Genomic DNA, 25,375 nt, shown 5'->3' on the forward strand with positions numbered 1-25,375 from the left:
AATTACACTGAGCTGCTTTGGCATGATAAACATAAGCCATAAACAGGCTATTCACCAGACTTAGGCTGGTGCACTGTGATTTCAGTTATGGGTTGGCACTTATTATTGGTCATCATATTGAAAAAATGCACATGTGGAAAGGCAGAATGTGCTAGGCATGCTTTTATGATCGGCTCCACCTATGCTGAGAAAGAAACTTTATGCATAGACTATTCCTTGGATCAATATTTAACTTGGATTATTTTAGAGTCATACATTCAGGTTTCTTCAAAGTACCAGTGAGGGGCTCGTAAGTAACTCGTTGAAATTGTACGAATGGCCTGAAGGGGGCAGCAATAACATTTTGATGCGTTTAATCTGCCGGAAATTAACAAGAAAACAATAAGAACGGAAATGACGCACGCTTACTACTTACCTCTGTGTTCAAGTGAGAGTTTATCGAGGCGAGATTAACTGCTGTTATCGAAGACATTCTCTCAGGTTGCAAAACAATCGTCCGGTATGAGGAGGAGATCAATCATCACCGCAGACTGCTGGATATCAGCCGGAAACTCGAGATAAAGTTACACATAAATTGGTATGTAAAACTGTGACGATCACAATGAACTAACGCAGGAATACGACTCATGTAGGACACTGATCGGAGCCCAGATTGTAGACAGAAAGAGTAAATCAATGAGCAACTATGACCTGTTTGTATAGAAATAACACAAGTTCCCTTTTAAACGGTAAACTTCTTTTAGCGTTACACACGAGGAAGTGATTTTACTGGAAGGCTTCGTGTATTAAAGTCAAACAGAGACAAAGAAAGCTTCTGCTTTCTGCACAGTGCCGTAGGTCTCTCTCAACATCGCCATGTGGCTGTTGTGCAGGTCTTCCCAGCTACCATATACACTTTGGAGAAGCACATAATATAAAAATAAAACCTAGTGCGCGTCTACATTGCTGTTTACGGCTAAACGCACCTTCACAAATCGTTTGTGTGGTGCCTTTACGTATACACCGTAAAGTCAGAAATTCGGACCATACAAATTTCTTATTCTTAAGTATACTTGTTTGTGATATGCGCATGTTATTCCCCTTTTTTCAGTTTACTGTTGTGATTTTAATACTTCAGCCAAGAGTTATTTACATTACTTTTCCATCTCTTTAAATCTTTAAATATATAAACTATTAAAGTTTTCAACAAACAAAAAATCTTGTTCAACGCTGCGATTATTTTACATCTTGTTTTACTGCCGCGCTGAAGAGATAAAGCCCCCAGCTCTCTCTTGCTTTTTCTCCTCACTTTTGCATAGATAGATGTAGCCTGTCTTTCAAACTGTAATATGAACAGACCTATTCCCTTTAGAGACAACAATTAAATATAAAATTCTGTTTCTATGTCATATTATTTCAAACCCCCGACCAACAGTAGACCTGAAAATTATGAAGAGCATTGATAAGTGTAAACTTGACTAGTGACGCTTTGCAGTTAAGAGTGAAGGTAAATGGCAGACTAAATATATCTATTTAATGTCAGACACACTGAAGTGAGAGTGCTTGTGACTTGTTAAGGTACCATGCAAAAGTCTTGAGCCACCCCTCATCTCTTCATATTATGAGAAGAAAATTGGAAAACGGTTATTGAAACACATGCAAACATGCATGAAAATCCAGTATGTAAGGCTAAAACAGAGTTTGTACAATTCTATGAGCTTGAAAGGCAACACTTGGTATGACCACCTGTGTTCCTCAACACAGCCTGAAATCTGTTAAAATTAGCTTTCTTCTTGAATGACAGTCCAAAGCTCTCGACTGAGTTTGAGTTAGATGCCTGTTTTATGCTTGATTGGGAAAAAAAAATCCTCTGATAATTGTCAGGTACAAGGGCTGGACTGAAAAAAGTGAAAGAGCAGCTTTGAAAGACCTTCTGAAAGGCTGGAGAAGTATTACTCAAGACCTCTGTAAAACATTACCAGAAACTGGCTCCTTGGATGCAAAATATAAAGATTGGCTGAAGACTTTTGCACATCACTGGTATCTGTTTTAAGTTTGCCATCGTTATATGTTGGGAAGTTCGGTGAGTTATGTGAGATAGGCTATTTATACATTCTAATTAGATCTGTAGTTCACAATTTGGTAAAAATACTTATTATGAGGAAATTCATGGCCTGATTCAAACCCTACATTAAATATGGACAGTATGAAGGATTACAGTAGTGACTGCACTGCACTGAGCTTTGGATGTGCTGCTGCTCCATGGTGCTGAAGCTCTTTGGCTTCACATCATTATGTGGTACCCTTGTGAGGTCTCTTAATTATTACGGTAGTATAGAAACAGAGCTGAAGAAGTCGCTCAAAAGCCAAACACTAAAATGCAATAAAAAGTCCAGAAAAAAGCAGATTGTCCCAAAGCCAGCTAAAATGATAAAATCTCAGTCTAAGAATATAAGAACACTTTGTTGGTAATATGTTTATATAGGAAGTAACAAAGTACAAATACTTTGTTACTGTACTTAAATAGAATTTTTGGCCTTCTGTGCCTTACTTGAGTACTTTTTACTTTTACTTCTTACATTTTCAAAACAGGCTTGTTACTTTTGGTTTAACGGATATGAGGGAAGCTATTATTTCATGTCACTGCACTCCTTCAAACATCAAACCGATTTAAGCGTGAACAGTAACACATGAGGGGCAATCCTGTTCTTGTATTAATCACCAGGGTATGTTGATAAAAAGGCATTAAAGAGGCACAATGGTGTCTGATAGTCAGGGTTTAAAGTGGGTTGCGTTTTCTTCTTCTTTTCTTATTTTTGGCACAACACCAGAACAACTGCAGGTGTCCATAAGTTGCAAGTGTGATACATCAGCCTCTAACTAGCCCTGCAGAAGAGTAGTGAGCATAAAGGGAGCAATGTTTTTTAGTGGCAGGTGATTTCAAATGCAGCATTTCTATTAGCTCAACAAACATCAGCTAACACACAAACTGTTTGTGTGGAGTTTGTCTCACAGTGTGTTGCAAGCTAAAGGTGCAGCTGCTGTATTGCACTGGGAGTGAAAAGAAAGAGCTAACTTCACTCAGAGATGGAGAAAGATAAGAGAGATAGGACAGGAGAGGATAAAGAGAGCTTAGATTTAAAGGGAAGGACTGCTCATTTAAAGCTTACATTTAAGTCCTTGTGCTTTTAAACCAGATATTGGGTTTGTACATGTGACACTGTTTTTTTTTTTTTAAATATATATTGTAAAACATGCTGCAAAACAAACATGAGGTAGACTGTTATTTAAAGGCTGCATTAAAATAGATAAACAGGTTAGTTTGCTGTACTGTGATGGATTTAAAGTAAAGATCAGTGTGTTTGACTGGTGTACAGTGGCCGTCCAGTATAAAGACAGCACAAACTGTATACTGTCAGTGTAGAGCAGTTGTGTCGTACTCCAGTCCTTGTGGGCCTGTGTCCTGAAACTTTTCCATGTGTCCCTCCTGCAACACACCTGAATAAACTTAGTAGGTCATTAGCAACACTTGACTGCATGCTGCGGTAGCAACCCCTAAACCTACTCAAGTAAACTGAAGTGACGTAAAGTGTTTGGAAAGATGTACTTCTAAAACTACGTGCACCGTGTTCATTCAGTCATGAGCTGCTGTTACATGAATCAAATTGCTGAACTGCCACCTCAGCATGCAGTCAATTTCTATAGAGTGTTGCTAATGACCTACTTATGTTATTCAGGTGTGTTGCAGCAGGGACACATGGAAAAGTTTCAGGACACTGGCCCTTGAGGACTGGAGTTTGACACCATGAAACATCTGGTCGAATTCAGGTGGAATTGGACTTAAGTAGAGAATGTCTATAATTTTGCCAGCCTTCTGCATATCCTCTTTCTCTACATGCATGAATCTTCTCTGTGGTCTACCTTTTTCTTACGGCTTTGCAGCTTCATTCGAAGTACTGCTTCCATTTTCTCCATACACTCCCGTCACTCATTAGTACATATCCATATTTATCCTTAAACATGCTAACCTGCTGCACATCTTTTCCAGCTTGATCTCTGCCTAGCCACCCAGTGTTCCTGTTGACTGACTATCCTCCTTTTTCTTTGCTAACCTCTTCCTTTGAATACTTTCCTGTAGTTCCTCTGTCCATCAACAAGTCTCTTTGTTCTCTTTCCTCTCTCCAAAGGATACATCAATCACCTGGTTGTGAGTTTCCCTCACGACTACAACTGTACCTTCCCATTCATCTGGCAACACGTTCCTACTAGGGCTGGGTATCGTCACTGATTTCTAGAATTGATTCTATTCCGATTCACAAGGTCCTGAATCGATTCAATTCGACTTGAATCGGGGAAATTTTGCCTCAGACAGTCAGAAATATTATAATTCTGATCATTTATCAGTACATATCCATATTTTTATATCTATAAAAAGAAAGCTGACATTTGTGAGACTTTATCAGAGCTGTAAGCATCACAGCAGATGCCTTTGTGTCAAAGTAACTGAGTATTAAACACAGAAAAACATGAAGGTGATTTTCCTGGCCTGGCTTTTTATAGCAGATAACCTTAAAAATGTAGTAGAACAAAAACTGAAGAAACCCATGAATCAACATATAAACATTACCTGATGCTGATGAAGTGAAGCAGAGTAAAGTTACAGAGGTTTTATTAGAGACACAACTAAGCGTTTTGCAATTTTGCATAATTCTAAAAAGTTTAAATTTCTTCAGTATTGAACAGCAGAAATGAGGCTTTCTTGTTGGAAGTCAGTTAGATTAACAAAAACAACAACAAAAAAACAGTGCCCGACAGCGCTGTACATAACGGTAGACTGGTGGGTAATAAGCAAGCAACTAATGCAGAAAACAGAGCTGTTTAGATGGGAAACTGTTGTTGAAGTACACTGAGAGAGTGAGCGAGAGAGCGCTGCAGGAAGTGTGATTTTTATCGTGGTGGAAGCAAAACAGGAAGAGGGAATTAACGATGATGCTTATGTGAAGCGACATGTAAAGCGTAGTTTGGATCTTCTTTTGTGGCTGGTTCAATCAACTTTGTTTGGAGAGAGACAAAACCTGAAGCTTTAGAATCTAGCACAAAACAAGATTTAAGCACAAAGTGCAGCCCCGCTGACACATCAGAATCTGTGAGCTCTCGGCTTTCAGCCCCGACGGCGTGTTCATGCCGTCGGGTGAGAAACTGTAAATTTATATTTAAAAATCGATTCAGGATTTTAATGAATCGATATCACATTATTCAAGCTAGAATCGATTTTAATCGGAAAATCAATAATCAAAACCCACCTCTAGTCCCTACCACCCAGAGCCTGTCTCAACTCCTTCCAGAACTCTGTGGAACATTTTTCCTTCTTCAGCTTCTACCATTTAATCCTTGCTTCTTCCTTCACTTGTTTCCTCTTCTTGATATTTGAAGCCATACCATAGACTGCCATCCGATGCTGCCTAGCTGCATTCTCGAATAACACCACCTTCGGGTGTCTTTGCTTTCAGACCGCACATTCTGAATAAGCTGTAATCCACCTGTGTGCTCCCTTCTCCACTCTTATCTGTCACCCTAAATTCCTCCTCCTTGTTGATCCATGTGTTCACTACAGTTGTTTCCATCCTTTTCATGAAACCCACCATCATCTTTCCTGCACTACTTAACAGGAACACCATACCAACCCAAGACCTCCTTGTCTCCTCTTTTCGCTTCACCTACATTAACATCTGCAGCTAGTAATCATTAAATATAGATTTTTTTTCTCATGGAAAGGATTTTCTGTCATGTAGTTACTGATGTTTGTTATCTCACAAAAGTGACAATCAAAAAGTGTTTTAAAACATACGTTTCTTAGAACCTCCCCTAATGTTTTGTACTCTGCTATTAAGGGTGCTAGAACTCAAGAGTGACTCGCACAGGTGCTCTTGAAACATTTGTGCACTTATTCACATATATGAGAGACATGCTCATAGTGTAGAGGCATACTGGAAGATATTTTTTAAAATGTTTGTTTTCTTGTCATCACATCAATAACCTCTTTCTAGTGTCCCTTTTATTAAGACCTCCCACAGCAACATGAAGTGTGAGGAAGAGGAGGGTCTGGATGACCAGCAGATGTGTAACCAGGAGAGTACCTCCAGTATGGACCAGGAGGACTCGGAGCCTCCACAGATTAAAGAGGAACAGGATGAACTCTGGATCAGTCAGGAGGAAGAGCAGCTTGTAGTGAAGCAGGAGACTGAAGGCATCATCATCTGGACTGGGGGAGAGCTAGATATTATGTGGAAGCCTGAAATAAAATTACACAGAATAGGTATGTGAAACTTCAAAATACCATTTATGTATTTTTTCCCCTAAACCTTTAACATTGAACATTAAACCTACATTCTCATAAGCCAAAGTGGAAACTGACTTCTTTCGTTCTGGTGAGGATTTCACTTCCCAGGTCCTTGGCCTCTGAACCATACTTGGCAATTTTTAATGCAACTTCAAATGCAGGACGGTTTGGTGAAAAAAAAGAAACTCAAAAACCAAAGGCAGAAAGTAAAACTCTCTCCCATGACGTTCTGCAGGAAGTACTCAGATTCAAGCATAATCAAAGATGGACAAGCTGCCCCAAGCTTTTGGGCTCTCAATTTCTAGAGGGTGGTCTTTTATTCACCCACTTATTAATTTCAACTCATGACTTCACCCATGGCAGACATTAAGCTTCAAAAGATTGAAAACTGTCCAGTTTTCTGTTTATTATTTTTAGCGTGGTCACTCTGACCTGAAAATCTATTAAATATCCCCCCTTGTCAAAGCATTCCCCCTATGAAGTGCCCTGTGTCCCATCTGAGGAACCTAAGTGCTATCTTTCTTCTACTACATGAAAGAAGACTGCCTGGACAGAAAACAGTCTACTAGTGCAGATACCTAAATACAACATATAGATGTGCTTGAAACAGCCCATATGTGAGATGAATACATTACTTCTAAATAGGTGAGACATTATATGAGAATTAAAATAAAGTGTCCTTCAGTGCTGTTCTATAATATTCTAGTATGAACGTGTGATAATTTTGAATACTAGATTTACAACCTGAAATACCCAGTTGTGTTTTTTTTTTTTTCATATCATTTTTGTCCATGTGTCACATCAGATCTCCCGCAACAATATATGTGTATGGAGGAGGAGGCTATGAATAACCAGCAGGTTGATAACCAAGATAGAAACTCCAGTCTGAACCAGGTCGACCCAGATCCTCCACAAATTAAAGAGGAACCGGAGGAACTCTGCACCAGTCAGGAGGGAGAGCAGCTTGTTCTGAAGCAGGAGGCTGATATCTTTATAGTGACTCCTATTTATAAGGAAAGTGACCACAGTGAATCAGAACTAAACTGTGACCATCTCCTTTCTTACAACTCTCCTGAACCAGAGAGCCAAGATCAGAAAGAAAGTGAGCATGTGCAGACAGGATCAACTAGATATGCAGAGCCGAAGAAGAGAAGACATCACAGTAACAAAACAGATAACTGTCCAGTGACGGAGAGTCAGTGCAAAACTGACATAAGTGAAAAGTCATTAAAATGTGACACCTGTGGAAAAACTTTTCAGTATAAATACAGGCTGACTAAGCATCTAAGAGTTCACACAGGTGAGAAACCTTACTCTTGCAGCACTTGTGGGAAAAGATTCAGTCAGCTCATACATGTGAAAAGCCATATGGCAATTCACACAGGTGAAAAGCCATATTCTTGCAGCTCCTGTGGGAGAAGATTCACAAAGAAATCAACTTTAGATCATCATGAAAGGATTCACACAGGTGAGAAACCCTATTCTTGTAGCACCTGTGGCAAAGGTTTCAGTCAGACGATACACTTGAAAACTCACATGAGAATCCACACAGGTGAGAAGCCCTATTCTTGTGAAACCTGTGGGAAATGTTTCAGTGACTCATCAGCATTCAGAGTTCATGTTAGAATTCACACTGGTGAGAAACCTTATTCTTGCATTGCTTGTGGGAAAAGTTTCCGTCACATGATAAACTTGAAAACTCACATGAGAATTCACACAGGCGAGAAGCCCTATTTTTGTGGGACCTGTGGGAAAGGATTTACTCAGAGAAAACACTTGAAAACTCACATCAGAATCCACACAGGTGAAAAGCCATATTCATGTAGCACCTGTGGAAAAGAATTTAGAGATCAGTCAACATTAAGAAAACATATCAAAACCCACACAGGGGACAAGCCACGTTCTTTTGACACCTGTGAGAAAAGATGCAGTCAGACAAACATAGAAACTCACACAGCTTAAAAGTTTCATCCTTAGAGTCTATCAGAGCCGTCAGACATAGCAGTGTGTTAATGGTAAAACTCACACTAGTGAGAAACCAAATAACTCCAAAACCAGAAGGAAGAGATGAACTTACATTCAGGTCAATGAGCTACATTTTATCTCCTGGACAGTAAAAACACTTTTTGTATTGTTTGTTTGCCTTATACTTATGATGTAGGGGAAACCCAGATTTTTACATTTGTCTGAGCAGATATATATGTACACCTATCAGGCATAGTATTATGACCAGTGAACAACATTATCTCTACATCTTGGCTCTTGTTGGGGGGTAGGATATATTAGGAAGCAAGTAAACATTCTTCCCTCAGAGTTGATGAGCTAAACACGAAAAATGGTTGAGTGAGTGAGGTTGACTTTGGGTCAGACAACTGGGTCAGAGTATCTTCAAAAATGCAGCTCTTATGGGATGTTCCCGGTCTGCAGTGGTCAGCATGTATCCAACGTGGGCCAAAGAATGAAAAGTGGTGAACCAGTGATGGTCTCATAGACAGCCACGGCTCACTGATCCAAGTGGGATCAAAGGCTGGCCCATGTGGTCCGGTCCAACAAACAACCCCCAAAACAGAGTTGATGCTGGTTCTAATAGAAAGGTGTTAGAATATACAGGGAGGGCAGAATTATTAGGCAAGTTGTATTTTTGAGGAATAATTTTATTATTGAACAACAACCATGTTCTCAATGAACCCAAAAAACTCATTAATATCAAAGCTGAATGTTTTTGGAAGTAGTTTTTAGTTTGTTTTTAGTTTTAGCTATTTTAGGGGGATATCTGTGTGTGCAGGTGACTATTACTGTGCATAATTATTAGGCAACTTAACAAAAAACAAATATATACCCATTTCAATTATTTATTTTTACCAGTGACACCAATATAACATCTCCACATTCACAAATATACATTTCTGACATTCAAAAACAAAACAAAAACAAATCAGCGACCAATATAGCCACCTTTCTTTGCAAGGACACTCAAAAGCCTGCCATCCATGGATTCTGTCAGTGTTTTGATCTGTTCACCATCAACATTGCGTGCAGCAGCAACCACAGCCTCCCAGACACTGTTCAGAGAGGTGTACTGTTTTCCCTCCTTGTAAATCTCACATTTGATGATGGACCACAGGTTCTCAATGGGGTCCAGATCAGATGAACAAGGTGGCCATGTCATTAGTTTTTCTTCTTTTATACCCTTTCTTGCCAGCCACGCTGTGGAGTACTTGGACGCGTGTGATGGAGCATTGTCCTGCATGAAAATCATGTTTTTCTTGAAGGATGCAGACTTCTTCCTGTACCACTGCTTGAAGAAGGTGTCTTCCAGAAACTGGCAGTAGGACTGGGAGTTGAGCTTGACTCCATCCTCAACCCGAAAAGGCCCCACAAGCTCATCTTTGATGATAGCAGCCCAAACCAGTACTCCACCTCCACTTTGCTGGCGTCTGAGTCAGACTGGAGCTCTCTGCCCATTACCAATCCAGCCACGGGCCCATCCATCTGGCCCATCAAGACTCACTCTCATTTCATCAGTCCATAAAACCTTAGAAAAACCAGTCTTGAGATATTTCTTGGCCCAGTCTTGACGTTTCAGCTTGTGTGTCTTGTTCAGTGGTGGTCGTCTTTCAGCCTTTCTTACCTTGGCCATGTCTCTGAGTATTGCACACCTTGTGCTTTTGGGCACTGCAGTGATGTTGCAGCTCTGAAATATGGCCAAACTGGTGGCATCTTGGCAGCTGCACGCTTGACTTTTCTCAGTTCATGGGCAGTTATTTTGCGCCTTGGTTTTTCCACACGCTTCTTGCGACCCTGTTGACTATTTTGAATGAAACGCTTGATTGTTCGATGATCACGCTTCAGAAGCTTTGCAATTTTGAGACTGCTGCATCCCTCTGCAAGATATCTCACTATTTTTGACTTTTCTGAGCCTGTCAAGTCCTTCTTTTGACCCATTTTGCCAAAGGAAAGGAAGTTGCCTAATAATTATGCACACCTGATATAGGGTGTTGATGTCATTAGACCACACCCCTTCTCATTACAGAGATGCACATCACCTAATATGCTTAATTGATAGTAGGCTTTCGAGCCTATACAGCTATTTGCCTAATAATTCTGCACTCCCTGTACAGTGCATTGCAGTTTGGGCGCTGCATAGTTGTCTTACCCTCACCCCAACTGGTCGTAGTCAATTGTTCCTCCTCCCTGAACCTGGTTCTGCAGCAGATGTCTTCCTGTTAAAAGGGAGTTTTTTTTTTTCTTCCCACTGTCACAGAGTGCTTACTTATAGGGAGTTGACTGATTGTTGGGGTTTTTGTGTTATACAAATAACGTTGAATTACTGCATACCAGTCGGGGTGTCCATGCTTATCCCTGGCCATGTGGACAATGGGTATGTGAAGATCGTATCAACTACCTAGTATTGTTGTAGACCATGAACACCCATTCATGGAAATGGTATTCTCTGATGTGTGTAGTTTCTCAATCATCCAGGCATGTTAGTTTAAGGAGTTTGGAAAGAAAGTAACTGGACCTCTTTACCTTTTGTGAAGAAACCTTAAGAAGCCTGTGGCCTCTCTGTGTGGGGTAATGTGCCCCACCAAAAGCAAAAATGCTTGCAGGGAGCACAACAAGAATTTTGAGGTGTTGACTTGCACTCCGAATTCCCCAGATATAAGTCCAGTCGAGCATCTGTGGGATGTGTCGGACAAACAAGTCCATACCACAGTACACCTTCAGGGGTCTGGAGTCCATCCCTTGAACAGTCAGGGCTCTTTTTGCAGCAAAAGGGTAGCCAACACAATATTAGGCAGATGGTCATAGTTTTATGCTTGGTCAGTTTGTGTACATATGTATATTATAAATTTATATATTGTGTTAGTGCTGGTGAGGTGATAAATATTAATTGTAGATCCAGGTTCTTCAGTTTTTTCACTTGACGGCGTTGTTACAGAAAAAATATTTTTCTGTGGGTACTTGGCTTTTTTTTTATAGCCAAGATTTTATTATTTTATTGTCTAATAAAGAGTCTTTAATCTCTTTAAAGAAAATTAAAAGCTTGACAGTTACAAGACCAAAAACAATGTGCCTTTATGGATTTGAGGTCACCTTATGTTGTAATACTTTTCATAAAAAATAAGCTTCCATATGGACCTCTTCTGTTGGTTTATTTATCCTGATTTATTTAGTTCTGTTCCTTATTGTTGTGGGTTCTTTATTCTTAAAATTTAAATAAAAATTTCTGTAAAACGTGACAATTTTTTTCTGAAGTGTCATTTCTAAAATATGAAGCTTTGGTTGTGCCTGTCATTATTTTATATGTATTTTGAAACTGAGGTTTTGATTATTTGAGGAAACATGCTTCTGTGTGTATTACCGTTCCTGAGCTGCTCTGGCTGCAGAGCGTTGCTGCTTCATTGAAGATATTTGTGTAGAGTAGCTGCAGATTGACAGTTCATACAGCATAAAAATACACTGCTCAGATATTAAAGGAACACTTTTTAATCAGAGTATAGCATCAAATCAGTTAAACCTCTGGGATATTTATCTGGTTAGTTAAGTAGTAGAAGGGGTTGCTAATTAGTTTCAGCTGCTTTGGTGTTAATGAAATTAACAACATCTAGAAGGGCAACAATGACACAACCCCTGAAACAGGAATAGTTTTACAAAAGGAGCCACTGACATTTTTCCCCTCCTCATCTTTTCTCGAGTTTTGCATTTGCCAGTGTCACTACTGGTAGCACGAGCGGATACTTGGACCATAAAGAGTTTCCACAGGTAGCCTGAGTCCTCCTGGATGGCACATCAATACGTGCAATTACCAGAAGCTTTGCTGTGTTTGCCAAACGCATTCTCAAGAGCATGGAGGAGGTTCTGGGAGACAGGCACTGTAGGAGAGCTGAGTATGGCATAGAAGGTCCTTATTCCATCAGCAGTACTGATATCTGCTCCTTTGTGCAAGGAGGAACAGGATGATACAAAATAACCTAAATCAGGCCACTGGTGTGAATGTCAGTGAGCAAATGATCACAGACTTAATTATATATTTATGCAGTCAGTTTTAGCGACATAACAATATAAAAGATGGATGTAGCCACCATGAGGATTTGGCAGGTAGGGGAAATTATAGTTCTAATGCAAAGGTGCATGGGGAAATTACTTACAAATAAGTCACCTAATATTTTTTATTGTGAGTTTTTAGTATTTAAAGCTAGAGGGGAAAAAATGAAACTAGTTTGTGAAACTATGCTAAGAACACACACCTTCAATCAAAGATGTCCAACCTTTCCTTCATCCTGGAGAGCAACTGTGGATCACACCCACATCCTCTGCAGGGACTGTTGTCGATTAAGCACTTACACCATGCACATAAGAAATGTAACTCCAGCGCTAAATAACATAAGAGCTTCAGGCAAAGAGAGAAAAAGCAGTGTTACATGTTGTGGCTCCTGTGAGCAAACTGACTCACTGTGTCACACACAGATATTTAAACCTCTCTTTATTGATGATGTATAAGCTGCTGAAGGCTCAGTGAAGTTTTTTTTACATCTTTTTCTGCTAAGTTAACTGAAGTCTGATGATGCACAACAAACGAGGGCGCCGTCATCATGCTAACAGGGATGTAGAGGAGGTTAAAGCACCTCAGCTGAGCTTGTCCACATATTTTTAGGATGATACAACTCTTTGTCACAGCACACTGTGTCCCATCAAAGTAATTTAGTTTGAAGCTGCATCACATTCCTTCAGCTTCAGCACAGAGTGTTAAAAACAGAACAAACAGCAGGTTCAAAGCACCAGCACGGTCTTTGTGTTTTTTTCAGTAATGGGTGTCAATTTTCTGCCATCGCTGCTAGGCAACAGGACCAGCGCGACGTAAGAGATATAAAAACGCTGAGTGCGGCCTTCACGGCCTGAAAGGATGCAGCTGCTGAGGTGGGACAAAAGCTTTGTGCAGTTCAAGGACTCTGATGGATGGTGTTTTATGTGCGGTAGACGGTTAGCTTGAAGAGCCTGTTTTGGTGGTATGAGAGAAATATTTCAGTTGTCCGAGCAGCACTGCCTTTAATTCAGTGTCCGAGCGATTAACTGCTGAAAAAATCTGCTCAGAGGCTTAAAAACACGATCGTACAGTATGAAGAGGAGATCAGCCTTTAACGCAGACTGCCAGCTATCAGCCGAAGACTCGGGATAAAGTCACAGATAACAGGTATGTGACGCTTACACAGGAGTAAGACGTGTAAGGACCCTGATCGGAGCTCAGTCTGCAGGCTAACAGACAATAATGAAGCAGCAACTATGAGCTATTTTTTTTAATAGATATACTAAATAAAGTCGCCACCACCCTCTCTCTCTTTAACAGTAAACTTTTGGCATTAAGCATCCAAGGAGACACAGGGGAAATTTACGTTAGCAGAGGATGGCGTTAGAGATTACGATAGAGGAGGCAGTAAGGGAAAGCAGTTTGCAGGGTGCCCCCAGTTGGATGTCCGCTTCGGCTCTCTGTCTGCCGGTCGGTGGCTACACAAGAGCCCGCTGCCGCCTGTGGCTCTCTTCGCCCAGCAGGCCGGCAGGAATTTTGCTTTCAGAGAGGGGCTTCAAGTCTGAACCAGATAACCAGATGATGATCCCACCACCCTCGCTTATTTTTGTTTTAAATATAAAATGTTAAATAATTAAAACGGTCATACTGGCCAAAATTATGGTAACTGTGACTTCAGCATTAACTTAGACTAAAAAGATCCAAACGAAATCTCAGTCTATTAGATGGCAGCACCCGATTCCCCTTTCTTTTTATTTGCTTTTTGCCAACCCTTGGCTAAATGAGAGTCCACTGCTCCAAGCTTTTAATGTGGAAAACTCAGATAATAGAAAAACGGTCAGAAATCCCACTTGGCAAAAATAAAATACAGAATATTGTTCAACAGCATCTAAACTTATACACTTATACTACAGCCAGTTTTTAGAAAATAATTTCTTTTGAATTTAAGAAAAGGCATTTCTTCTTTGGCATTTGCGTAGTGCTTCCAGAACGCACTGGAGTGATGTGGCACCATTTGTATGTGAATAAAAATATTCACAAAACAGGAGCTCATCTTAGGTGTCATAGGGAGAGAGGCAGGGTGCAGCCTTCACGAATTGACAATCTGTTGCAGGGGTACACACAGAGAAAGAAACAAACTCTCTTTTTGGAAAATGCTAATGCGGTGGCTACAGGGCTGGCCTTACATTCCTTGTTGACAGTTCATTGGTGGTTGAAACTGAGCTACATTAGGAGGCAGCACACCTGAACAGGTTAGGCTTAGGGCATATGAAACAGCCCTGCCAAACCTTCTGTGTACTTACTCCTGCCTTGTACTACATGCCGTTGGATTGATGAACAGAGGATTTGGTTTCTGTCTTTGTTGCATGCATGCATTTACCATATTTTGTTTCTTCACTTTATTATCATAGCACTGAATCTCACATCAAGAATAAATGAGGTTACCCGTTTTTGCCACATTGTGGATGCTGTAGGGATTGTGTGTGGACTGAGACTCAAGTGGATACTAGGATTTATCCAGAGGAGAGCTGCATTATTACTAATGTGCCACTGTATGAACCTGACATGTTAGTGAAGCAGATCCCCATGTATTTGTATGTTAATGAAGTTGCTTTGCCACCTTCATAAATGCATGCATTACTCTTTTTTTGTAAGCTGTAGGTATTTAAGTCAGTATTATATATTTTTATATCTGTATTAACGCACTAATACAGTCCCAAATCTGACAAAACCCCCGAAACACTGCAAACCCATTGCAACGGTGTAAATTTGGTTTTAGCATTGGTGGGGATGATTCAACCACCGAGCCCTGCCCTGTTTCTTTTTTTTTCCTTTTTGTCTTTGCTTCTTGATAAAAAAAAAAAAAAAAGGAGAAATATACTTGCCTACATATTCTATTCTACATACTTTTAAACCATTTAAAATTGCAATTCATAGTTTTATATGTGAATTATATAATGTTAAATTACTATTAAACAAATGACTAAGTGAAACTAAAAAGAGCTCCCTGAAAGGCACAGCCAATCACATTGGCCATATTTGTCACATGAGGTAGGACTCCAGTAGAGAACGTAATTTAACTCTTTCTGCACCGCTAAGTGAATGAGAGGTTGACAGATCGTTTTTTTCTTTCTATCGGGTTTATTTTTCTTTACTCGAAGAGATCAAATTATTGGTGGGGACAATTCAATAATCGCTGGATATTGGTGGGGACATGTCCCTTCCGTCCATGCCAAATCTACGCCCTTGACCCACTGTCAGAGTACCTGGGCCATTGACCCAGTGTTTCGTTCTGGTAGGTCAGGTGTGTGGAGAATGGAGACAGAGGACCAAAATGCTGGACTTATAGATTTATTATTAGGTTGAATGAACTGAACATAAATGACTGAATGAACTAGGAACACACACAAGCAGTTGACAACAACAAGAGTTCAGCACTGTTTAATCAAAACATCAGGATTGACATTACAAGAAATATTTGGGGTTGGCTCTAAACATGCAGGGTGAGGACTGAGTGATGAGTTGCAGGATAGAGCCAAAGTTACTAATAATCTAACTAATCTTAGCTCTTTGAGCCATCTGCCCATGGAAATTACCCACTTGGTGTGATAACATACAAAAGATCACTGCATCACAGGAAACAACAATAAGAATAGCTAATCGGGTAGTGATTCAAGAACTCAATATGTACTGGATTATATTTGTTTAGAGGTGTATTCTCATGTCATCACATTAGTAACCTTTTTCATGTGTGCTTTTGTTCCTCAGACCTCTAATAGCAGCATGAAGTGTAAGGAGGAGGAAGGTCTGGATGACCAGCAGGTCTGGATCCAGCAGGAAAACTCCAGTCTGGACCAGGAGGACCCAGAGGCCCCACGGATAAAAGAGGAACAGGAAGAAATCTCCACCAATCAGGGAGAGGGAGAGCAGCTTAAACTGAAGGAGGAGGCCGAAAGTGAGGATGAACAACTCAAACTCAGTGATGATATGTGGAAACCTGAAATAAACTTACACAGCACAGGTATGCAAACCTTTATCGGTCTTAATAAAAAATGAATTTGAATAATTTAGGATCCTACTCACTGCTCAAATTTACATTTATTTTTAGAGAAACAGGAAGAACCTAAAAATCAGCTGCAATCAGTAGCAATAGTGCATGTGTTTCTTAAACATTTAACATCAACAACATTTCTACTGGTGCAGTGGAAATGATGAAACTGAAGAGTTCACTTCCTTGGAGCTGCAGAAAAACAGAGTCACTCTGATTATACAGCCTTTAGAAATGATTTGTTTCCCTCATAAAAATATTTGCTGACTACAGATAGCACCATAATGTCAAAGGTCACAAATGTTTTGTGAAGCTTTAAAGACTAGTTTCTAATTTTCCAAGTGTCACTGAGGGAATGTTCCCAGTTCTTCTTGTTTTTATTCAGCTTCAGTGACAGTGGAGGAAGCAAATATCTAGAAACTGTCTCAAATGTTTATACCAGTCCCCAAATTACAGAGAACAGATGTATTTTCTTCCCCTGTTCTCCTCTCCATCTCTCACCTGCTGCTGTCTTGTTTTTTTTCCTCCTCTTCCTCACACATAGCTGAATTTGTCCTGGTGTTTCATCAGGGGTGGAGAGCCTTCACCTCTCACCTTCTCAGTCTATTCTGACTCTGGACACCTGCAGAATGAAGTCAACCATGACAGTTAACAACAAAAACAGCAGAGGTTTATCAAATATCTGTTAACTTGCAGGATGAAAACACAGTTTTTAATAGAATCACTCTTTATGTATTTTAAAAACAAAAAAGGGGAAACAGGACATGTGACCCTGCAGAAATGTTGGGCTTTATTACAAAGGTGACAGACTCAGGTTGTATGATATAAGCATGACAAAACATGGAGGAGGACTTATTATTAGTGGTTTATGCAGGATGAGAGTTCTTTTAACTATAAACCAAGCACAGCATGGTTGGGTCTGTTTCCTCACCACATGGGACAGATGTTTGGTCCCTGTGAATACACTTAGCTTAAAGATTGAACCGTCTGCTTGGTTTATTCTAAAACGTTTAAGTACCGTTGGCTTTACATCTACAAACAGACCCAGCTTCGGTAGAAAACTAAACTATCTAACCAAAGCTTGTATGACTCAAGCCAGGTTATGTGGCGATACCAGTAACAATTTTTGATTTGAAGTATTTATTAATGAATTAATTATTCATTTTGAAATATTGATTAGTGTTTTTATTTTACATTTTTATTTAAAATAAACGTATTCAATAATAAATTACTTATGTAATGTTTGAATAAATAAAATAATTTAAAAAAGGAATTTGTAAATTAATTTACAAATGCATAATTTACTGTACAATTTATGCACAGAATTCTTTATTTTGATGAGTGTGACTCTTGTGGTCCTCCATAATTACTGAAGGGACCAGGTGACACGTGCACTTTTAAAAATTATATCTATATGTGTAGACGTAGAAGAGTCAAATGTTTGACTGAGAGCCTCATTGCTTTTATCTCATTACTTTTTCTTGTTCTTTTAATTATCACGCTTGATTTTTACGAGTTTAACATTTCCACTTGCTGTTGACACTAAAGACACAAACCCAACACCAGAAGTTTCACTTTGTTCTGTCATCCATTTAAGTTCTAGAATTACATGTTTTTGCTGTAAGCATAGAAATTCGATTTCAACAGCATCCGGGTCTGGAAAAATATATTGGCTTCATCCTGAGTCTGTGTTGTTAGTTTAGTTAGTTATATATGCATTTTAGTTATTGTTATATTTTAATCCTAGTTTAATATTAGTGAAGTTGTGTTTAGTTTCCTCATTTCTACGTTCATTCAATATTTGTTACTTTCCGTTGGTTCCTATTTTTCTTTGTCAGTTAAAATCTCTGTGTGATTTGGAGTTTGGCTTTCTCACCCTTGATTCATTTAGATCATTGCCTCAACATCATCACATTTTTTAAATTTTCTGACATTTGTTTTGTTTATTTACCCCTTCAGATTTTCCATATCAACATGTCAGTAAGGATGAAGAGGATTTCACAGACCAGCAGATGGATAACAAGGAGAAGAGCCACATTATGAACCAGGAGGATCCAGGGACTCTGCAGATTAAAGAAGAACATGAGGAACTCTACACCAGCAAGGAGGGAGAGCAGCTCGTATTGAAGCAGGAGACTGAAACCTTTCTTGTAACTCTTGGTTATGATGGAGGTGACCACAGTGATTCAGAGCCACACAGTGATCAGCTCCTTTCTCACAGCTCTCCTGAACCAGAGAGTCAAGATCAGGAAAAAAGTAAGCACATCAACTCAGAATCAACTCGATATGCAGAGCTGAATAAGAAGACATATGACACGAATAACAGTAACAGAGTGGAAAATTCTCCATTGTCAGAGACTCAGTGTAAATCTGAAATAAGTAAAAAGTCTGCAAAATGTGAGATTTGTGGAAAAACCTTTCATGATAAATCCAACCTAACGAGACATCTGAGATCACACACAGGTGAGAAACCTTATTCTTGTACCACCTGCGGGAAAGGATTCAGTAGGAAATCAGGATTGGAGACTCACGTAAGAATCCACACAGATGAGAAGCCATATTGTTGTAACACTTGTGGAAAAAGATGTAGTCAGATGATACATTTGAAAAATCACATTAGAATCCACACAGGTGAGAAACCATATTCTTGTAATACCTGCGGGAAAAGTTTCAGTCAGCTAATTAACCTTAAAACTCACATGAGAATTCACACAGGTGAGAAGCCATATTCTTGTACCATCTGTGGAAAAGAGTTTTGTGCTTTGTCAGCATTCAACAGACATATGCGAATTCACACAGATGATAAGCCACATTGTTGTAGCACCTGTGGGAAAAGATTTAGAGACCAATCGACATTCAAAAAACACATGACAATTCATACAGGTGAGAAGCCTTATTCTTGCATCACCTGTGGAAAAAGATTTGGTCATAAACCAACAATGGAAAGACATCAGAGAAGTCACACAGGTGAGAAACTACATTCTTGTAGTACCTGTGGAAAAGGATTCAGTCAGATGATAAACTTGAAAATTCATATGAGAATTCACACAGGTGAGAAGCCACATTGTTGTAGCACCTGTGGGAAAAGATTCATTCAGATGATACACTTGAAAAGACACATGAGATTTCACACAAGTTGAAAATTTCACATAAAATCTGGAATAGCTGTTGGTTGTAAAAGTGGGTTTATGGCAGGGCCAATACAGGCAAGCAGGCAAATTACTCAAAAGGTTGATTCTGTTCATCTGGACGTAGCGTTTTCAGTGGAAGAAACCATCTGTCACTCATCACTACTCATCAGAGAGTAAAATGAGAATTTTTAAAAATGAGGATGAGAGGAGATATTTATCTCATATTTGGAAAGTTCTTCTGCAGTGGGAATTATTATTATTAATAATAATAATAATAATAATAATAATAATAATAATAATAAGAAGAAGAAGAAGAAGAAGAAGAAGAAGAAGAAGAAGGAGAACAATAATAATAATGTGTCTGAATAGCATATATAATAAGATATGATATAAAATCCTGGAAAGGTATATGCCTGGACACGGGAGAGAAGAGTCTGCCTGTTAGTTGAAACCAGGATTCTGAAGGAACGATGCGGATTTCTTCCTGATCGTGGAAAAGTGGATTGGCTCTTGATTTTCTTGAAGATATTTAAAGATGTGTGGAAGTTCACCAACCAGTCTTGTGGAGTTGAAGGAGACATTTTCACATTTTCCCTTGGAACCCTGTTTTGGATGGAAAAGACTGAGAATATATTTAAAAAATATATCACCATCCTGTCCACTACCCCACGTTTTTCCCAACTATTGTTAGAACATTCCTTGAAAAAGTTGTAGTGTGTTAGTGCTTAAGTCTGTGAATCTCTTGTGTGAAATTAAATATCCTTATGCATTATCTTGCTTCTGGGTCTGTCCTTAGTCCTCTTCGGAAACTGATTATCTCATCGTTAGCCTTACTGGTATTGAGTTGTAAAATTTAGACAAAGTTTCCTTTTTAAAGAATCAATGTTTTGTTGGAGACAAACAGAGGCAGAACTAAACTTAACAAAAAGCGAGCCTTTTATTGTGACTGATTACAAGCATAAACCAAACAAGAAAACCAACTAGACAAGAAACTAATCATAAAGCCTAAAGTGGGAAAATTAACACATGAAAACCTGGAACACTTGGAAATACCTTGAAAACACAGGAACACGAAAGAGGATTAACTGGTGGTCTGACAAAAGGCTGAGGAAGACGGAGACAATGTATACACTAAAGGGTGACGAGGAAAGTGGAAACACAAAGGATGAAGTGAAGATGGAGGATGAAACGCAAAGGGGAGGAACGTGGGAGGGCGAGGGAGCCAGAAACATGGAGAGAGGCACAAATACGAAAACAAACATGAGACAGAGGGAATAAACATAGACATGACTTGGGAAACATACATAGAGGACATGACAGAATCTCACAAGAGACACAAGGATGAGACAAAGACAAGACAACATAAGTAGAAATACAAAAAACTCAGACATAAAAGATTTGGACTCAAGACCAAACTGTATAAACTTGAACTTAAAACATCTTCATAAAGCTGAATACTGAATACAAAATAAGACTCAAATACTGAGTCAAAGACCTAGTACCCTGATAGTTCGTAATTTTTATGGGCAGATAAATCAAATTTCAAGAGCAGAGGTGCTACCTTAAGCACACAATTTAGCCAAGAACCTGTTAAAGATTATTACAGAAGTTGTGATCAGCTTGACCATAGAAAGAAAAAACATATTCTGACATGTTTCATGTTTCTCTTCCTTCGTGAACATAAAGATGAAGTTAGAAAATTCTTTCATTGCTTCAATTCAAAAATGAAGAAAGTTTTTGTGGCAGTAAATGTGTTTGCTTTATGAAAAACATAGTTTTATTTAATTGTGAATCATTGGTTAAATTTAGAAGTTTGGGACTCGAATCGGTGTTTAAGTGAAACGTGATATTTTTTAATGTTCTTTGTCATATGCCTCAAATGTAAAACACTTGGGGTTATCTCAGATTTTAAATGTGCTATATTGTAGCAGTTTTGGTGAAGAAGTGAAGAAGACTGGACTCCAAGCTGCTCCTGCTTATCACTGCTATGCTGAAGCATAGACTTGACCCAATAAATGAGCTCCATTTTATTTTAATCTTTACTTGGTCTTGGACTGTTAGAACACTGACACCACTAAGGCTGCAGCTGTAAGGATGAAAACTAAAACTATCTTTGTTCCTTTGCAAAACTCAGCTCTTCTGCTGCTACTATACAGTATGTATACCAATGTTTGTGATTGGTTAGATGGTGCCAATGCCACCAGTCTCATGTGAACATGCAGTGGAAACCCTGGTTTAACTTAGTGATTTGATAACCAGCTTCATGTGAACACATATCCTCGTGGAAAAAGGGGACGTGAATCCAGATAACAGACAGATATCCTGGGTACATTGAACTTGGAAGTATTTTAGGATTTTCGTAAACTGGAAACTCTTTTCTCTTATCTTTCCCATGGTCCCTTAATGCAGGATCGTTGTTACAGGCTGTGACTGCTGTGAACAAACTGACAGAAAAATATTTAAATGTTTGCTTACTGACGGTCGTCCAGAGTGTGAGCACAGGTTCTGCTTACTGAAAACCCATAATGACTGTTTGCTTTTTGTTGTTGTTATGTTGATGTCTCCAGAGTGACTCTCCTCATGTGATAGTTTGTGTAACTACTGTTGTTTTTAAAGCATATTTTTCATGTCTGCTGACCTACAGTTTATGACTTGTGTCTCTTATCTTATTTGTCACTGTGCTGGAACAACGACACTGCAGAGGATAAAAAAACGGTTGTTTTATGAGTTTTAACTCTGCTGCTCCTCGTCCTGGAATGTGGTAAAGCCTGAAAACACTCCCTCTGCTTTCTGCTCTCTCACAGCTGATCCCTTCCCTTCACACACCTGACAAAAATGAGATCAAATGATGAGAAGGAAACCAAATCAAATGAGAGAGTGAACAAGAAACAAACAGCATAGGTCAGAGTATAGAAACTGTTAAAACCATAAAGAAGTGAAAATACTGCATATATTAAACTCAGTGACTCTGACAGATAATTACCTGAAAATTGGTACATTCGCTGACTGACATTGGAGGACTTTGAAAAACATGGAACCATCAACAACTGCCAATAAAACATTTCACATAAACTTAATGTAGAAATATAAGGCAAAGGCGAGGAACAAACTTTACCTCCCAAGAGCTGATCCTTATCTCAGAATATTTAAAAAACCTGGTCGCCTTCATTCCTCTTTCTCGTCACAGAAAGAAGAATGAAAATTTTAACGCAATTAAACCATTTGGAGTGCAGACTGACTCAACATCCCTGAAATGTCTCTGTCAACGCATTTCGGGCAGTTTGTCCAAAGTTTGTCCATTCTGCGCTCTAGATGGGTTGATTGCGTTAAAATTTGTAATCTCATTAATCGTGATGAAGGTGTTAATGTTGACAGCCCTAGTTTGTTGGTTTGTTTTTATTTTGTTTTATTTTGCGAGCAAGTTATTAGATCCCGCTCCAGCCAGCCAGAGAATCCTCTGCCGTCCCCCCTTTAACACGTTGAAGTTGACAACCCTACAACAAACACAAAAACTGAAGACATTATGATATAGACTTATAATTTGCACCGATCTGTTTTCTGAATTCTATCACACACATATAAGCGAAAAGTGAGCGCGAGGGCCCTCAGTGAGCCTGCAGGGCACCAAGCAGGCAAGACAGAGCAAAAATGTAAAATGATTTTTAGATAGACTGTATGATTCTAATCGCTGTTCTGTAGTTTGACTAGGTGATTAGACAATGTTTTAAGTCATATTTATTAATATTCAAAACAGATAACTAACATGTAAGTGTAGGTTAAAGTAAGGGAACCAATCATTTCAATCATTCTCGAAACCTGTCTTTTCCCATGTACTTCACTAAACAATCACATGACTCACAAAAAATCCACTGACTTGTGTTACAACAGCCAGAAGCACAGTGACCCAAGACATATCAAAGTCCTCAGTAGATCCTACAGAGCTTAAATCCCAAATCCCCACAAGTCAGTCAGAACTGAAAAACCCTCCTAGATAAGAGATCCAATTCAATTCACATGTTAGGAGCTAAAAGTTAAAGCTCTGAGTGTAAAAATTCCTGTTTAAATTCCTGTAAACTGTTTAACTGGGTCATAGTTGTTACTGTATTCAGTAAGTCAAGCATAACACACCATGCCTGTCACAACACGCTCTTTGTCACACTGTTAATACTTCCCCTGTATAAGGGTGGATTGCAAGAAGTAAAAAAGAGCTCAGTTTCCCTTCAGGGCACAGAGGCTGTTTGTGTTCACAGAACGTGAAACCTATGTGACAGTCAGGGAGAAAATAGGGAATTAGCGCAGCAAGAAAATCAAATGGACCCAGAAACCTTCACTTGTTCGATCTGTTTGGATCTACTGAAGGATCCAGTGACTATTCCCTGTGGACACAGCTACTGCATGAACTGTATTACAAAACTCTGGAATGGCGAGAAGGTAAAGAAAATCCAAAGCTGTCCTCAATGTAGGCAGATCTTCACAGTGAGGCCCGTGCTGGTGAAAAATACCATTTTAGCAGATTTAGTGGAGGAGCTGAAGAAGACTGGACTCCAAGCTGCTACTGCTGATCACTGCTATGCTGGACCTGAAGATGTGGCCTGTGGTCTCTGTATTGGAAGAAAACTGAAAGCCCGCAAATCCTGTTTAATCTGTCTGACTTCTTACTGTGAGAAACACCTTAAGCCTCATTATTATTCACCTACATTAAAAGAACACAAGCTGGTGGAGCCCTCCAAGAAGCTCCAGGAGAACATCTGCTCTCGTCATGATGAGGTGATGAAGATGTTCTGCCGTACTGATCAGCAGAGTATCTGTTATCTCTGCTCTGTGGATGAACATAAAGGCCACGACACAGTCTCAGCTGCAGCAGAAAGGACTGAGAGGCAGAGAGAGCTGGAGGTGAGTCGACAAAACATCCAGCAGAGAATCCAGGACAGAGAGAAAGATGTGAAGCTGCTTCAACAGGAGGTGGAGGCCATCAATCAGTCTGCTGATCAAACAGTGGAGCACAGTGAGAAGATCTTCACTGAGCTGATCCATCTCATCCAGAAAAGAAGCTCTGATGTGAAGCAGCAGATCAGATCCCAGCAGGAAACTGAAGTGAGTCGAGTCAAAGAGCTTGAGGAGAAGCTGGAGCAGGAGATCACTGAGCTGAAGAGGAAAGATGCTGAGCTGAAGCAGCTCTCACACACAGAGGATCACATCCAGTTTCTACACAACTACCCCTCACTGTCAGCACTCAGTGAGTCTACAGACTCATCCAGCATCAATATCCGTCCTCTGAGCTACTTTGAGGATGTGACAGCAGCTGTGTCAGAGGTCAGAGATAAATTACAGGACATTCTGAGAGAGGAATGGACAAAGATCTCACTGACAGTCACTGAAGTGGATGTTTTACTGTCGGATCCACAAGCAGAGCCAAAGACTAGAGCGGAATTTTTAAAATATTCACGTGAAATCACACTGGATCCAAACACAGCAAACACATATCTGTTATTATCAGAGGAGAACAGAAAAGCAACATCCACAAAGAAACAGTCTTATTCTGATCATCCAGACAGATTCACTGGATGGTGGCAGGTCCTGAGTAGACAAAGTCTGACTGGACGTTGTTACTGGGAGGTGGAGTGGAGAGGTGGAGGAATTATTGTAGCAGCTGCGTACAAGAATATCAGCAGAGTAGAAACTGGATGTTGGTTTGGACATAATGACAAATCTTGGGCATTAGATTGTTTGAAAAATAGTTATACATTTTGGTACAACAACATCCAAACTCGTGTCTCAGGTCCTCGTTCCTCCAGAGTAGGAGTGTACCTGGATCACAGAGCAGGTATTTTGTCCTTCTACAGCGTCTC

The 25,375-nt window shown here is 39.6% G+C and overlaps 3 protein-coding genes across 6 annotated transcripts; all 3 read left to right on the top strand.

The window, feature by feature from the left end:
* The first annotated feature begins 382 nt into the window (after nucleotides 1-382).
* Nucleotides 383-9,036, top strand: LOC120744802 (zinc finger protein 436-like). 4 transcript variants are annotated; one of them, XM_040049375.1, is made up of 4 exons: nucleotides 383-577; nucleotides 3,717-3,807; nucleotides 6,027-6,295; nucleotides 7,125-9,036. In XM_040049375.1, exons 2-4 carry the CDS (start codon nucleotides 3,785-3,787, stop codon nucleotides 8,279-8,281), a joined length of 1,449 nt encoding a protein of 482 aa, XP_039905309.1. In that variant the 5' UTR covers nucleotides 383-577; nucleotides 3,717-3,784; the 3' UTR covers nucleotides 8,282-9,036. The 4 variants fall into 4 exon arrangements, with proteins under 4 accessions (XP_039905309.1, XP_039905310.1, XP_039905311.1 ...); XM_040049376.1 differs by lacking the exon at nucleotides 3,717-3,807 and having other exon boundaries at nucleotides 384-577; XM_040049377.1 differs by lacking the exon at nucleotides 3,717-3,807 and having other exon boundaries at nucleotides 384-577; nucleotides 6,043-6,295.
* A 1,302-nt stretch (nucleotides 9,037-10,338) lies between these two features.
* LOC120744807 (zinc finger protein 501-like) lies at nucleotides 10,339-20,298 on the top strand. The gene is made up of 3 exons (XM_040049389.1): nucleotides 10,339-13,514; nucleotides 16,116-16,368; nucleotides 18,355-20,298. Exons 2-3 carry the CDS (start codon nucleotides 16,131-16,133, stop codon nucleotides 19,533-19,535), a joined length of 1,419 nt encoding a protein of 472 aa, XP_039905323.1. The 5' UTR covers nucleotides 10,339-13,514; nucleotides 16,116-16,130; the 3' UTR covers nucleotides 19,536-20,298.
* A 2,709-nt stretch (nucleotides 20,299-23,007) lies between these two features.
* Nucleotides 23,008-24,782, top strand: LOC120744835 (E3 ubiquitin/ISG15 ligase TRIM25-like; the record flags this gene model as incomplete). Its single annotated transcript, XM_040049427.1, has 1 exon — nucleotides 23,008-24,782. A coding segment is annotated over exon 1 (945 nt), but the record flags the coding sequence as incomplete, so codon positions are not given.
* Between the last annotated feature and the right edge of the window lie 593 nt (nucleotides 24,783-25,375).

Source organism: Simochromis diagramma, unplaced genomic scaffold (genome assembly GCF_900408965.1).
Source record: "Simochromis diagramma unplaced genomic scaffold, fSimDia1.1 OVJJ01000355.1, whole genome shotgun sequence".
NCBI lineage: Eukaryota > Metazoa > Chordata > Actinopteri > Cichliformes > Cichlidae > Simochromis > Simochromis diagramma.